Raw genomic sequence first — 15048 nt, 5'->3', positions numbered from 1 at the left:
AGCTATTCACCTATAGCCAATAATGATATATGAGCAGTTCTATCTTTAGTTTAGTTTGACAGATTTACAAATGTTGAACCGAGTCCGTATAAATGGAGTTTTTCTCCATGTCATGACATGCCATATCATACCATCTGTTCGCTGTGTTCATTATTTATGAATTCACTATATCCTTCACCTACTTCACAAGGCAATAAAAGCAAAGCATCAAATCAATATAGACATCCATTCATGTTCATTTAAAGCTGCTATATGAATGAATGAATGACATTTTTATTTTCGTGTCATGCCACTTTGGCCCAGCCCATATGGGATTATATGACACATTTCACAGAATACAACACTTCCTGTTCATACATATTTGTAAATTATTCGAACAAACAAACAAAGAAAACAAAACAAAACAAAGAAAATTAAATAAAACGAAATGAATACAATCATAACAAGGCCATTTTACATGTAAATGGCCCTCCTCCTCAATGACCAGGCCTTCTCAAGGAATGAGGCAAATGAAAAAGTGTACTTTTGAAACAGGCACTTCAGTCTCTCGAAGTCCTCCAACCATATTACAAATGCATGGTTTGGGTCTATCTTATTAAAAAGTCTCTCCCTAATGGAGTTGTAGAATGGACAGTAAAAAACAAAATGCATTTCATTTTCGATTTGCTTTAGATCACACAGACTACATAGTCTATCCTCCTCCACCGTGCCTACATATCTACCTGTCTCAATATGCAGACCAAGTATGCCAGCTCTAATTTGGGCACACAAGGATCGTTTTTTCTTTGACATATTATACTGTACATAGTTTTCTGTCTCGTAGACCTGTTCTATCTCACAGTATGTGCGGAGCTTTGGTTTACACCATATATCCAGCGCCCATCTATCCTTTACACACCCTGAAAAATAATTGATTGTATTACCTTAACCTCTACTTGTTGTTTACAGTACAGGCATAGAGCATACATTCTGTCAACAACTACCACTCGCTTGCCGGCTTCCTAGTGACGTCATCGTCCCTCTTAAAGCGGTACACTACAGACATGAAAATGAATGACATAATAGATACATTGTTTTTTCAGAAAACTGTCAGGATTTAGAAGGCATTTGTAGAATCGTCCTTGCAGGTCTAAATGGGTTAAACGATCAAACTGCAGAGCAGAAGCGTCAGAGGTAAGATGCTCAGGAGGTGTGTGCTCAGCAGAGGGACGGTGCTGCCGGCGATAAGGGAGGGCCTCGGGGGCCCCGCGAGCTGGGGGTTCAACGACAGCAGGGGGTTATTAGGGGCAATCACGGAGACGTTGGCGTTGCAGAAGTCCGCGTTGCTGCAGCAATTAGGTCCGGATATGAACGTGGACAGCGTGATCAGAGGGCTGAAGAACGCCAGGTGGAGGTTCTTACCCTCGCACCATGACGGGGAGGCGCAGCCAAAAGCCCGCTGGATCCTCCCATCCGGCACTATCACTACAGATTATTACACACACACACACACACGCGCGCGCACACACGCACGCACACACGCACGCACACACAAAAAAACATTTGGCACATTTTTTTAATGCAAACTTTGACTTGTAACGGAGCATTTCTACATTGCAGTATTGATACTTTACATTTATTTATTTTTTGTCAGTCTGCAAAACTGTTAGGACTGACCTGTTGAGTTTACACACTGCGTCCTCCGTCCTCTGCAGGTGTTTATTCTGTGACATATGAGGTCAAAAGGTGAAAGGCAGGTGAAGCACTTCAAACCGTTTATTTGAAGCCCAAACGGGATCTTAGGAGCTGAAATGAAACGGCAAAATAAATTTAAATTAAATCCCAATTTGGTCAAACAAAATATAATGATTAAAAGGCTAAGATGAACATGAATTAAAAGTGGACCTACTTTTAGTACAATTTACTGATCACAATTGAAAACATTGGTATGAAGAATGATGAATTACACAACATTGTGGTAAGGATTTGACGTACCGTCAAAGAACATAAAGTTACAGGACGAGGTGTTGCAACAGAGCCCTGTTAACTGGCCGTTTCCTGGACCCATGTTTGTGTGAAGAGGCGCGAATGGAATGTTCATTGTATTGTTCCCGCACCTGTTGATGGGAATACACTGCCTGATGATGATCCTCGGACCCACCGTCGCTACAGAAAAAATAAAACCACAAAATACTTATCTTGGAAGGAAACATCAGCAATCGTATATCTTTTGAAGCAAATAAGTAGCAGAAAGAAAGAAAGTTGTACGTTACACTCAATTACGCCCGAAAAGCAGACGTCATCATCGTTGGTGCAGTTCATTAGCACCGTGACGGCGCATTGAGCGTCTGAGAAATCTTCGCACGTATGACACTGCAGGTCTGTGACAGCTTCAGCTGAATTAAGGAAAATATAGAGATTCATTATACCGGTGGTTCCCAAACCTTTTCATGTTAAGTCTCAGTCTACTCTTCGTCTTTTGAATAACACACCATTTAGTTTTATAAACCTATTTTAGTCATCTGAAATTGCAATGTTTAGTTTCATTCTAGTCTTAGTCAGCTAAATATCAAAATTAAGATTTTAATATTTAGTCGACTAAGACTAGAATATTAAGACTAGTGTTAATTTTGACACTGACACTGTTCATTTCGACAGAAATGATTTAGTCTTAGTCTAATTTGAATAACACCATTTAGTTTGAGTCCTATAGTTTAGTCATCTGAAATTCTTTAGTCTAACTAAGTCTAACTAAATATCTCAATCTTTTAGTCTTAGTCAACAGAATTAACACTGTAAAGTGGTTAAAATGTCGGACCTACTCGCAGCATAAGTCGTTATTAAATTTGTTGTAGTTGTAGTGTTGATTTCGTCGACTAAAACCATGATGAAAAATGTCCGTTGACTACCTTCTCTCACTGACGAAAACTAAATAAAACAATAAGCTTCCATTACTAAAACTAAGACTAACATATATGGACAATTTTGTCGACAAATAAAAACTAACTTGCTGAAAATAGCAGATCTTCAAGCTCACAAAGTGAGACGCTGTGACGCATTGTGAGCTTGTAGATCTGCTATTTTCAGCACGGAAGTGCATGCTAAATACTGGGGATGTCCCGATCACGTCTTTTTGGCTCGTGATCCGATTCCTGATTTTTCTCGATCCGATATTTATATTTGTATAGAACATGTTCATGCCATATCACAATAGTAGGCTACAATATCCCAAATCACAGACAATACCCAGTGTAATATCATGATATGGATATAATATTTATATTAGGGATGTCCCGATCACGTTTCTTTGCTCCCGATTATGATTCCGATCATTTGAAATTGACGTGATCGGCCCCCCGATTTCTGATCACGTGATCAGACCGAGACATCCCTACAAAATAGGCCTACATTTTAGTCGACCAAATCAACTGTAGATTTAGTCAACGGAAACTAGACCAATGCTAAAACATTTCAGATGACTGAGATGTGACAAAAACTAAATGTAAATCTCATTCCCAAAGACTAAAACTCTATAAACAATTAGCTGTCACAATCAACACTATAGCGAGTTTGACTTGCCTGCATAGAGGATGCTCCACGTTACACACACAGTCCAGATCAGCTTCATGTTGGTGAGTAATGATGAGAAGAATGTGTGTGAGGGTGTAGCTGATGGCCTTAAATACCGGGCTTTTACTGGTGAAGAAATAATGTTACGTGGTTGGAGAAAAAAAACACTGGGCATTTTCCAAAGACAACTGAGAGCACAAATTGCTGTCATTTGCCAATGACAACAATGTGACAACAAAAGTATTGGCATCGGAATGTACTTAAGGTACACAGAGTAAAAGTAGAAATGTAGAAAAGTAGAAATGTGTCATTTCAAGTTATCTTTAATGTATACCAATATTTTGAAAATAGCCAAAGTTTAAATAGGGCTGAAGTGGTTAATGTACCCCGACCACAAGGGGGGGGGGGGGTGTTGTGGCTGTGTAAGCCACGGGGCCAGCTAAGCACTCCAATGTTGAAGCGCTGGGCCCTAGTGGTAAGAGGAAGGACTGCAGGCGGACCCGTGGATTCTTGACGAGGAAACCCCTTGCAAACCGAGCGCCCAATGTTAAAGCCCAGCTGCACTTCCGCATTTGGACACCAAAATTTGGTGTCCAAATGCTGAATCAGCGAAAAAATGCGGAAATAGACGGTCCTTCCGGCAGCCTTCCGGGTGGCGGTGATGTGGTAGCTCCTGTCTGTGTGTGCAGGTCGTGTCACTGTTGCAGGTTTCCAGGAACCGTCCTGCTGGCGAAAACGGACAGGCGTACCAGCAGCTAGCTGGGGTAGAGGTCTGGCAGATCTGTTGAAATACGACTGCTGCCGCTGCTGACAGATCTCTCTCCTCTCACGTACTGACCGCTGACAGACGACTTGAGGTTGCAGGTGTTTTGCTGTTGCAGGAAGAATCAAGCGTAGTCTCCGACTCATGAGAAGTTGTGCTGGTGATTTCAGGTTGTCTACAGGCGCGTTGCGATACTCTAGTAGACTGAGGTAGGGGTCTTTGTTTTCAGCTTTGGCCTTGTCCAGTATGCGCTTGGCTATCTGGACATACTTCTCTGCGAGGCCATTGCTCTGTGGGTAGTGGGGGCTAGTGGTGGTGTGTGTGAAACCCCATGATTCTGCAAAGCGTTGAAACTCACTCGAGCTGTAACAAGGTCCATTGTCGCTGATCCAGACCTCTGCGATGCCTTGCCTGGACATGATGGACTTGAGTTTGGAGATAACAGCTGCTGAAGTACAGCTGTACAGTCTTTCCAGCTCAAAGAATCTGCTGTAGTAATCTACAACGATGAGATAGTCTCTTGAGTTCCAGGTGAATAGGTCGGTGCCTATCACCGACACCTGCCACGGCCTTTCTGGGATGGCATGTGACAGCAGGGGCTCTCTGGGGTTTGCGCTGCGTCGCTCTTGACATATACTGCAGCCTTCCACTGCCGCCTCGATCTCTTTTCCCATGCCGGGCCAGAATAGAAGGTCTCTAGCTCTGTTTTTGCTCTTTTCCACACCGATGTGGCTGGAGTGTATCCGCTCTATCATGGTCTCCCTGAGCTTACGGGGAACGATGATCTTTTCACTCTTGAACATGATACCGTTGATTTCTGAGATTTCATCTCTGTGGTTCCAAAACTCTTGAATGCTAAGCGGGCAGTGTGACCTTGTGTCAGGCCAGCCATCCAGTGTAGCTTCTCTCAGTGTAGCGAGCTGTGAGTCTTGGCTCGTAGCCTCTCTTATTTCTGACAGTCTCTTGTCACTCACAGGAACGCTGCTGATAACTGTGTGCACCTGGGCCTCCATTCCTTCATGCAGGGTTCTGTCATGGTACTCTATGGACTTCCGTGACAGCGTGTCAGCCACAGGTATGTCTTTTCCAGGCCTGTGAATGATTGTGATGTCGTACCTCTGGAGTTGCAGTATCATCCTCTGCAGTCTTGGTGGCGCTGCTGCCAGTGGCTTCTTGAGTATAGCCTCCAAAGGCTTGTGGTCTGACTCTACAACTACCTTGCGGCCATACATGTACTCGTGGAAACGTTTGCAGCCGAACAGCACAGCATACAGTTCCTTTTCTATCTGTGCATAATTCTCTTCGGTGCTGTTGAGAGATTTTGATGCATAGGCAACTGGCTTGCTGTCTTGAAGCACGACTGCACCAAGGCCACTCTTAGAAGCGTCCACTTGGAGCCGTAGCTCTTTCTCAGGGTCAAAGTACGACAGTACTGGGCCTGGCTGCTTTGTCGTGGTTGGCATCCCACACAAACTCACTGTCGTGTTTTAGTAGTTGTCGCAGTGGTGAGTTGATCTCCGACAGATGTGGAGCGAATCTGGCCAGATAGTTTATCATCCCCAGGACTGTCTCCAATTCTGCCTTGTTCCGTGGTGGCTGCATCTCCTTCACAGCGTTCACCTTCTGTGGATCAGGCTTTATGCCTTCATGTGACAGTGTGTGGCCAAAATAACTGACCTCTGACACGCATAATGTGGCATTTGTCAGGGTTCAGTCTCACACCTCTCTCTCTGGTGCGCTGCAGCATGGCTCTGAGGTGTCGGTCGTGTTCCAGCTTGGTTTTACCGAACACCAGTACATCATCGACGATGGCTGCCACGCCGCTGAGGCCCTCGTATGTCTCGTCTACACGCCGCTGGAACTCGTCCTGTGCTGAGATGATCCCGAATGGCAGTCTGAGGAAGCGATACCTGCCAAAACACTGTATTAAACGTGGTTAACATTGAAGACTCATTGCTCAGCTTTATGTCCCAATAGCCTGACCTAGCGTCTAGAACGCTGAAGTATTTTGCTCCGGCGAGCTTTGTGATGACGTCCTCCAAAGTAGGTAGGGGGTAGTGAGGCCTCAGTATGGCCTTGTTGAGGGGCCTGGGGTCTAGGTAGGGGGTAGTGAGGCCTCAGTATGGCCTTGTTGAGGGGCCTGGGGTCTAGGTAGGGGGTAGTGAGGCCTCAGTATGGCCTTGTTGAGGGGCCTGGGGTCTAGGTAGGGGGTAGTGAGGCCTCAGTATGGCCTTGTTGAGGGGCCTGGGGTCTAGGTAGGGGGTAGTGAGGCCTCAGTATGGCCTTGTTGAGGGGCCTGGGGTCTAGGTAGGGGGTAGTGAGGCCTCAGTATGGCCTTGTTGAGGGGCCTGGGGTCTAGGTAGGGGGTAGTGAGGCCTCAGTATGGCCTTGTTGAGGGGCCTGGGGTCTAGGTAGGGGGTAGTGAGGCCTCAGTATGGCCTTGTTGAGGGGCCTGGGGTCTAGGTAGGGGGTAGTGAGGCCTCAGTATGGCCTTGTTGAGGGGCCTGGGGTCTAGGTAGGGGGTAGTGAGGCCTCAGTATGGCCTTGTTGAGGGGCCTGGGGTCTAAGTAGGTAGGGGGTAGTGAGGCCTCAGTGTGGCCTTGTTGAGGGGCCTGGGGTCTAGGCACACCCTCAACGTTCCTGTCTTTGGCTTCTCCACGACGACGAGTGCGTTCACCCAGTCTGTGGGTTCTGTGACCTTACAGACAATGTTATTGTTTTCCATACTGTCGAGCTCATCTTTAAGGCGGTTTCGTAGAGCTATAGGGATCCTGCGCGGTGGGCAGACTACTGGTGTGATGTCAGGGTCAACACGAAAGTTGCATTCACCTGGGAATTCACCTATGCCCTGGAATACATCGGCGTACTCCTCCAATATGCTCTGACAGTCAGTGTCCATTTTTTCTTTGTCTTCAGACACGGCCATCACTATCTTGACTAGGTTTAGGTCACGGCATGCTTTCATAGCAAGACCAGGTGGGGAGCTAGTGTCAACAATGTGGAAGTCTAGCAGCAATGTATTGTTTTTGTGTCTGCACTTCAACTTACATTTTCCATCCACAGTCAGTGCATGTCCTCCATAGTCTGTGAGCTTGCGCGTCACTGGTTTCAGTGGAACGTCCTGGAAAAGCATCTGGAAGATGTTGACTGGAATGGTGTTGGCCTGTGCACCGGTGTGCACCTTGAATCTGACCTTTTGTGGGGGAGAGCCAAGCTCAACATCTGCGTAAGCTTGCTCACTGCTTTTCCCTTCATTCTCAATAGTGATGCTGTCGATGTAGAGCCCTGGCTCCTCTTCATCAATGTCCTCTTCGTGTGTTCTGTCATGGCTGGCTCTTGCCATGACAAAGATGAGGAGCAGGAGACCGTCGAAAGTTGAACAATATAGGTTTATTGAAACATAGGCTTGGGCATTAACTTAAACTGAACTGAACATAACACAATCCGGTAACAAATCCTACAAGGTGTGGAGTCAGTAATCAGTGGTGTGGTGGTGATGGATGTGTGGAACATGGTGTGGTGTGTGTGTGGATGGAAAGAATAAGGTGGACATAATATCAGCGGAACATGGAGGCAAGCATGCAGGGAATGGAGGCACAGACAGCAGGTCTGCCTCCTCTGGATCTCTGGTAGGGAATGGCAGGGACCTTGCTGTTATAGCTCACTGGAGGCACCGGGCCCAGGTGCTCTCCAATGAGCAATCAAGAAGTACCGAGGCTCACCTACAGGGAGACAGTTAGGCAGGTGCACCACTACACATACTGTGTGTCTAATGTGTGTGGGGCATCACAGTTCTCTCTGACAGTATGCACTGTCTAGCGGTGAAAACCCGACTGTGCTGGGCCCTTTGATTTACATGCTCTGGCGAAATGATTAAACTTTTTGCATTTCATGCATTGTTTTCCTTTTTGCTGGACAAACATCGTTGCTGCTGTGTTGCCCTGCACAGTCGCCACAGGTTCTCTGAGTTGAATCATATTCTCTTGGTTTTGCAGCTTTCTGCGGTCTCTCCTGCCTGTATGGCTTTCTGTTTACAGCATGCACAGTGTCGTGATCTCTGGCATTACCCATTGTCTTCAGCTGCTGCTTTGCCAGCTCATGGGACCTTGTAATGTCAATGGCTTTCTCTAGTGTGAGCTCTGCTCCCTGGCTGAGTAGTTTCTCACGTACATGTGGTGAATTTGTTTTGCGAAAACAATGCGGTCTCTGACCATTTCATCACTATCTCGGTAGCCACAGTCATTTACAAGCAGTTTTAGCTCAGTCACAAACTTTTCAATTGATTCATGTTTTCACCCTGCATCCTTTCTTGAAACTTGTATCTAGCATAGATGGGGTTGGCTGTGGGAGTGATATAGGCCGTATACTTATCATAATAAGTTTGTAACTTCTTGGCGTCATCTGCTGTGAGTGTTGAAAACATCACGACCTTTTTCCCCGATCCATAGAAGGAGATAGCTGCATTGGTCCGCCTCTTCCTTCTCTCTGAGCGGGCCGGTGAACATCAGCTGGGCATGCTGCTTGAAGCGTCTCCAAGCCTCAGGCAGGTTTGTGGAATCCCAGTCCATCCGTGGAGCAGGAACACCGTAGGAATCCATTTGTTCAGCGATGGGTTAGCAGATTGTCCGCTACTCTGACACCATGTATTAGTTTACCCTTTGGTTGGTTTGTAAACCTTTTATATCGATAAACACAAGACGTGTGTAACAGCATAGGTTTGTTTATTCCGCCATCTTGGATCTCATCCTAGCATGAACTCCCGTCCCCAAGTCTCGCGGGACTATACCAGTGTGCAACAGGTAACAGGTAGTCTGTGCTACCTACAGTGCCATCGTGTGGTGGTAAATACATGCAGTATGTTACACACACGCCACCTGCCAATTGTGTGACCCAAACTTTTGTGTCAGAGATTGTGCTCTTTTATAATTCAAATGTTTATTTATTTTCCAAAATGGTACATATCAGTTTAGTACAATACAAGGCAGCAGCAGCAGCAAAAAAAAAAAAAAAGAACAGCCAGTCCAAGAAACAAATTATTTCTGTTTTTATTTATTTATTTTATTATTTTGTTGTTTTAAGATTCATACAGTACATCTGAAATAAATAGTTCAATTAACGTTAAATAAATAAACATTGGGGTCCCAGAGATATAAATGGGGGACTGTAGCTTAATACAGGTCAGACCTGGGGGTCCTTGAAATGAAAATGCTGTAAAGATCTTCTCTTATGGGGGCCTCCCTGGCATGTCATTTCACATGGGAGGGTCTAATGAGTGTCAATTTGGGGGTCCTTAACATGAAAAAAGGTGCAAAACCCCACTTTATTTAATTCAGGACGGGAACCCCTTTTGGTGTTTCTATAGCATTATGTTATACTTTAGCTATTGGAAAATAGGTACGTCTACAAGCTCATAGCACGCTAAGAGCTTGAAGATCTGCTATTTTTGAAAAATGTGGAAATGTGGCGCAAATCATTGAAAGTATATTCTTTCAGAGCGAATGTTCTTAACACAAATCAACATATTTTAGAATGGGGGTGAGCGGCCGATTACATATATTTTTGGGGGTCCTTGACATTGTAATGAGCTGATGTCCACACAGTTGTGACGGTATTGTAGTTAATGCTTTACTGAAAGTATCGTGTGTTAGATAAATGGGTCTTATCCGTTTACAAACTAATGTCCAGTGGTCAATGTCCCATATCCTCCTGAACTTGGATCCAGGCCGGGTCATTTATATTGTCACCTTACTCTTCATATCATCCTTTTACTCTTAACCTACTGCCTGTTGTTCTCCTTATCGTCATAATGTCATGTCACCGATGTTTATTACCATAATATGTTTTCATCTGTCCCATTTAATATCGGGTTGACTCCTTATTCAGTCTCCATGTTGTCTGCCTCCAGCCACAAACCCGCAATAATGAGAGGTCTACTGCATGTATTTGACCTTGGCCTAGGTAGATAAGCTGCTCACTGAGTCAGGGAGTGTTTTTCTCTGCCGAAAATTCAGTGCAGGGAAAGTTATCTACAGGTTGCCTGGCATCGCCTGCCTAGGCTCTCCAGGCCTCAATGGGCATCCATGTGCGGGACAGAGAAGATGAACTCCATCCTCATCATCTAGGCGTTGGACTAATGAGAGACCGCCAACACTGGTCTTGTCATCTGACATTGCGGACATGAAATATCCCCAGCCAATTAACTTTATATCAACAAATCTGACGTGATCTGCAGTATTTAGCCTGGAACAATACTGTGGAGAGGTGTTCGTTTCCGAAGTTCAGTTCAGCTTCGGGTTCTTTTGGAATCAACAATTGATTATTCTAAATTATATTGATGTAATAATATTCTGAAATCTGAACCATGTAGCACATTCTCTATGTAAATTGACTTTATACCTACTAAAATAATGGTTAAACCTTAAACTTTCTCCGAACTTTATTTCATCTGCCTCCAAATTATGTTTTAAGGTATCTTTCTATTTTTTGGTACAATGATGGTCATTTAAAGGGCTACTCAATCATTTTTACGGTAAATACAGCACGGTATTTAATTGGTCTCCCTGCTGGGTTATTTGAAGGTATAGATTTACAGTGTTTCTTAATTATAGGCTACAGTCCTTTCTAAACTATCTATATTAAAAGATTGATCCTATATTTTATTTCCATCATCGTGAACAGTACAGGCATAGAGCATACATTCTGTCAACAACTACCACTCGCTTGCCGGCTTCCTAGTGACGACACCGTTCCTCTTAAAGCTGTACACTACATCCCTTCCTTTCTTTGACATAGATACATTGTTTTTTCACTAAACTGTCAGGAGAATTCCCCTCTGTCAGGTGAAAAGAAGCAGCTTGGACTCCTCATGCATAGAAGGAGGCATGAGGTCAGTCCGCTGCCCCCCCAGGTTGGCAGAGGAAGTGTAGCGCCCAGGATTTCATTAGATAATTGGCACTGGGTGAAAAATAAAACTGGGTTACAAAATCATGGGATAAAAATTATTAAAAAAAAAAAAAAAAGGATTTAGAAGGCATTTGTAGAATCGTCCTTGCAGGTCTAAATGGGTTAAACGATCAAACTGCAGAGCAGAAGCGTCAGAGGTAAGATGCTCAGGAGGTGTGTGCTCAGCAGAGGGACGGTGCTGCCGGCGATAAGGGAGGGCCTCGGGGGCCCCGCGAGCTGGGGGTTCAACGACAGCAGGGGGTTATTAGGGGACAGCACGGAGACGTTGGCGTTGCAGAAGTCCGCGTTGCTGCAGCACCTAGGTCCGGATATGAACGTGGACAGCGTGATCAGAGGGCTGAAGAACGTCAGGTGGAGGTTCTTACCATCGCACCATGACGGGGAGACGCAGCCAAAAGCCCGCTGGAGCCTCCCGTCCGGCACTATCACTACAGATTATTACACACACACACACACACACACACACACGCGTGCACACACACAAAAAAACATTAGCACATTTTTGTAATGCAAACTTTGACTTGTAACGGAGCATTTCTACATTGCAGTATTGATACTTTACATACATTTTATCATTTTTTTGTCAGGTGAAACCTGACCTATAATATCGCCCATGTTCGACTTCGCCTCCAATTCGCCACCTAGTTAGACGGATCTGATTGGCTCCTCTGGCCAATGGGACACCAACCAACAGCAAAGCTGCCTTCTGGTCAATGGGAAGGGGAGGGTCACATATCACTGGCAGCCACAACGCAGGCTGCACACATACGGTACAAACCGTCTGGCACACTTTAGTGGACAGCCGCGGACAGAAGAAGCTGTCTTTTACGTCATTTCCGACTGTTTAGACAGCTGGTGGATGGAAAAGACGCTCCACCCCCGCAGCTGACTGCCGCGGAGGAGAGCATTTCCGGGAATCTGTCCGTCAACGCACACAGCAGAGAATTATGCTCAACACTCACAGTCCCCTTTTCCACCGGTTCAGTTCTTTAGACCTCTAAAATTTGAATGTTAATTATGAATTGAGTTAGAAAAAACACACCTATATTAAGTTGTCAATATAAGTAAATTAATATATGATAACCCTTCCACGGTAGTAGTTTTTATTTTATTTTTGCATATTTTCCTACATACAATGGTTACAATGGTAATTTGCATATTTAAATGTACAATTTCAGAAAATGTGTAATACAATAAATCATTGTCTTTGTTTAAGTAATCAACTGGGGAAGTTTCATGGTGGTAACTATGAATACAATTTGTACCTATCACGTAGACCTACCATAGGTGGAAATTACAAAAGTGAAAAATATGGAAAAAGCTTGGCCCTAGTGGTAAGAGCGGGGACTGCAGGCGGACCCGTGGAGTTACGACTAGGAAACCCTGTGCATCTGGGCTTTAACAATCAGTGCCGGAAGTGCCTCAAAATAGAAGCTCCGGGGTGCCAGAGTTGTCTGATCGCTTTTACTCTGAAAGCCATGAACCGGAAACACTTTCTTAAAAAAGTTGACTTTACAAAGTGACCTCACAATCCCCGATCGGGTGCAGTACTTAGTTTAGACAGTTTTTGGTTTAGACTAGTCATTGGTTGGACTGACCTGTTGAGTTTACACACTGTTAGGACTGACCCTTTTGAGTTTACACACTGTTAGGACTGACCTGTTGAGTTTACACACTGTTAGGACTGACCTGTTGAGTTTACACACTGTTAGGACTGACCTGTTGAGTTTACACACTGTTAGGACTGACCTGTTGAGTTTACACACTGTTAGGACTGACCTGTTGAGTTTACACACGTCGTCCTCCGTCCTCTGCAGATGTTTATTCTGTGACATACGAGGTCAAAAGGTGAAAGGCAGGTGAAGCACTTCAAACCGTTTATTTGAAGCCCAAACGGGATCTTAGGAGCTGAAATGAAACGGCAAAATAAAACATATAGTTTAGCATGTCATAGTGTTTAAGCACGTTTAAAATGTACCCGAGCTTCACTTTAATTCCAAGTTTAGTTTTAGTATGTGGTAACTTACTAAATGACTGCATTTTTGAGGTGATGAATAATTATTGGCAAACAGTGTTTTTCAAAAGCTTAAAACTTATTTAAATAATATAATGTGTCCTAGAGTCCTATTGACATTCTATTTTTTTTTTTTTTTGTAATAAACCCTGCAGGAAATTACATCTGGCCACAGAAGATCACAGGATCTACTGAATGTGAAGGTAGCCTACTGGGGAAGGCTTATACTGTGTATAGGCTCAGTATGTCAGTTTGTCACATTCATGTGATCTTTTGTGGCCATATGTAATTTCTTGGGGTTTATTAGGACTATAGTAAATAATGAATAAAAAACATTGCCATAATAATTTGTGAAAAAAATACATATTTAGCCCCATGCTCGAATGCCCCCACCCCCCTGTCAAAAACTGCTAAAATCCCCAAAACGAAAGAATGCAGCAAATAAAAGAAAATTAACACTCACCTTTTAGTTTCTCTAATAACAACCTAAAACATGAACTGTGGTTGAAAATAACTAAAGTTGTCCTTTAAATTAAATCCCAATTTGGTCAAACAAAATATAATGATTAAAAGGCTAAGATGAACATGAATTAAAAGTGAACCTACTTTTAGTACAATTTACTGATCACAATTGAAAACATTGGTATGAAGAATGATGATATACACAACATTGTGGTAAGGATTTGACGTACCGTCAAAGAACATAAAGTTGCAGGCCGAGGTATTGCAACAGAGCCCTGTTAACTGGCCGTTTCCTGGACCCACGTTTGTGTGAAGAGAAGCGAATGGAATATTCATTGTATTGTTTCCGCACCTGTTGATGGGAATACACTGCCTGATGATGATCCTCGGACCCACCGTCGCTACAGAAAAAATAAAACCACAAAATACTTATCTTGGAAGGAAACGTCAGCAATCGTATATCTTTTGAAGCAAATAAGTAGCAGAAAGAAAGAAAGTTGTACGTTACACTCAATTACGCCCGAGAAGCAGACGTCATCATCGTTGGTGCAGTTCTTTACCACCGTGACGGCGCATTGAGCGTCTGTGAAATCCTCGCACGTATGACACTGCAGGTCTGAGACAGCTTCAGCTGAATGAAGGAAAATATAGAGATTCATTATACCGGTGGTTCCCAAACCTTTTCATGTTAAGGACCCCCAAATTGACAATAATTTCCCCGCGGACCTCCCTATTTAAAATATATGCCATTGCCAGGGGACCCCCCAATAATAAGAGAAGATCTGTATGGCTCTAGCAGAGATTCTCAACCCATCATAATTTCAAGGACCCCCAGTTTGCCATGCATTAGGCTACAGACCTAACCGGACGCTGCCAGATCCAAAAAGCTTGCTACACAAATTTGTTTCACAGCTTATTTGGATCTGGGATCTCTGAGGGGGTTGAGCTAACACAGATCCGACCCGTACCGAACCAATCAGCGTGAGCTAAGGGCGGGAAATGTGCGAAACCGGATGTGAAGCTATATAGACACGTCAATATGATTGGTTGTGTGATAGACACGGTGATAGACAGACGCTCCCATCCAATCATCTACCATGTATCTTGGAAAAAAAGGAACAGCCCCGTCATCGAATTTGCTTCCGCGATCCCAGATCCCAATAAGCTGTTAAACAAATTTGTGTAGCAAGCTTTTTGGATCTGGCAGCGTCAGGTTACTACAGACCCCCCATTTAATGGCATTTATAATATCTGGGACCCCCAATGTTTAACTTAAATTTAACTCTGAGAGTGTACA

The 15048-nt window shown here is 44.1% G+C and overlaps 2 protein-coding genes across 2 annotated transcripts; both read right to left on the bottom strand.

Annotated features, from left to right (window-relative positions):
- Positions 1-933: 933 nt before the first annotated feature.
- LOC308321068 (phospholipase A2 inhibitor and Ly6/PLAUR domain-containing protein-like) lies at positions 934-2355 on the bottom strand. Its single transcript, XM_080771854.1, has 4 exons — positions 2253-2355; positions 1975-2145; positions 1657-1785; positions 934-1464 (listed from the first exon to the last, which is right to left on the bottom strand). Exons 1-4 carry the CDS (start codon positions 2299-2301, stop codon positions 1139-1141), a joined length of 675 nt encoding a protein of 224 aa, XP_080627980.1. The 5' UTR covers positions 2302-2355; the 3' UTR covers positions 934-1138.
- An 8990-nt stretch (positions 2356-11345) lies between these two features.
- Positions 11346-14387, bottom strand: LOC308320992 (urokinase plasminogen activator surface receptor-like). Its single transcript, XM_080771751.1, has 4 exons — positions 14260-14387; positions 13982-14152; positions 13055-13183; positions 11346-11703 (listed from the first exon to the last, which is right to left on the bottom strand). Exons 2-4 carry the CDS (start codon positions 14085-14087, stop codon positions 11378-11380), a joined length of 561 nt encoding a protein of 186 aa, XP_080627877.1. The 5' UTR covers positions 14088-14152; positions 14260-14387; the 3' UTR covers positions 11346-11377.
- Positions 14388-15048: the final 661 nt, after the last annotated feature.

Source organism: Protomyctophum bolini (genome assembly GCF_963924005.1).
Source record: "Protomyctophum bolini genome assembly, chromosome: 9".
NCBI lineage: Eukaryota > Metazoa > Chordata > Actinopteri > Myctophiformes > Myctophidae > Protomyctophum > Protomyctophum bolini.
This window is presented reverse-complemented; position numbering and strand designations above follow the sequence as displayed.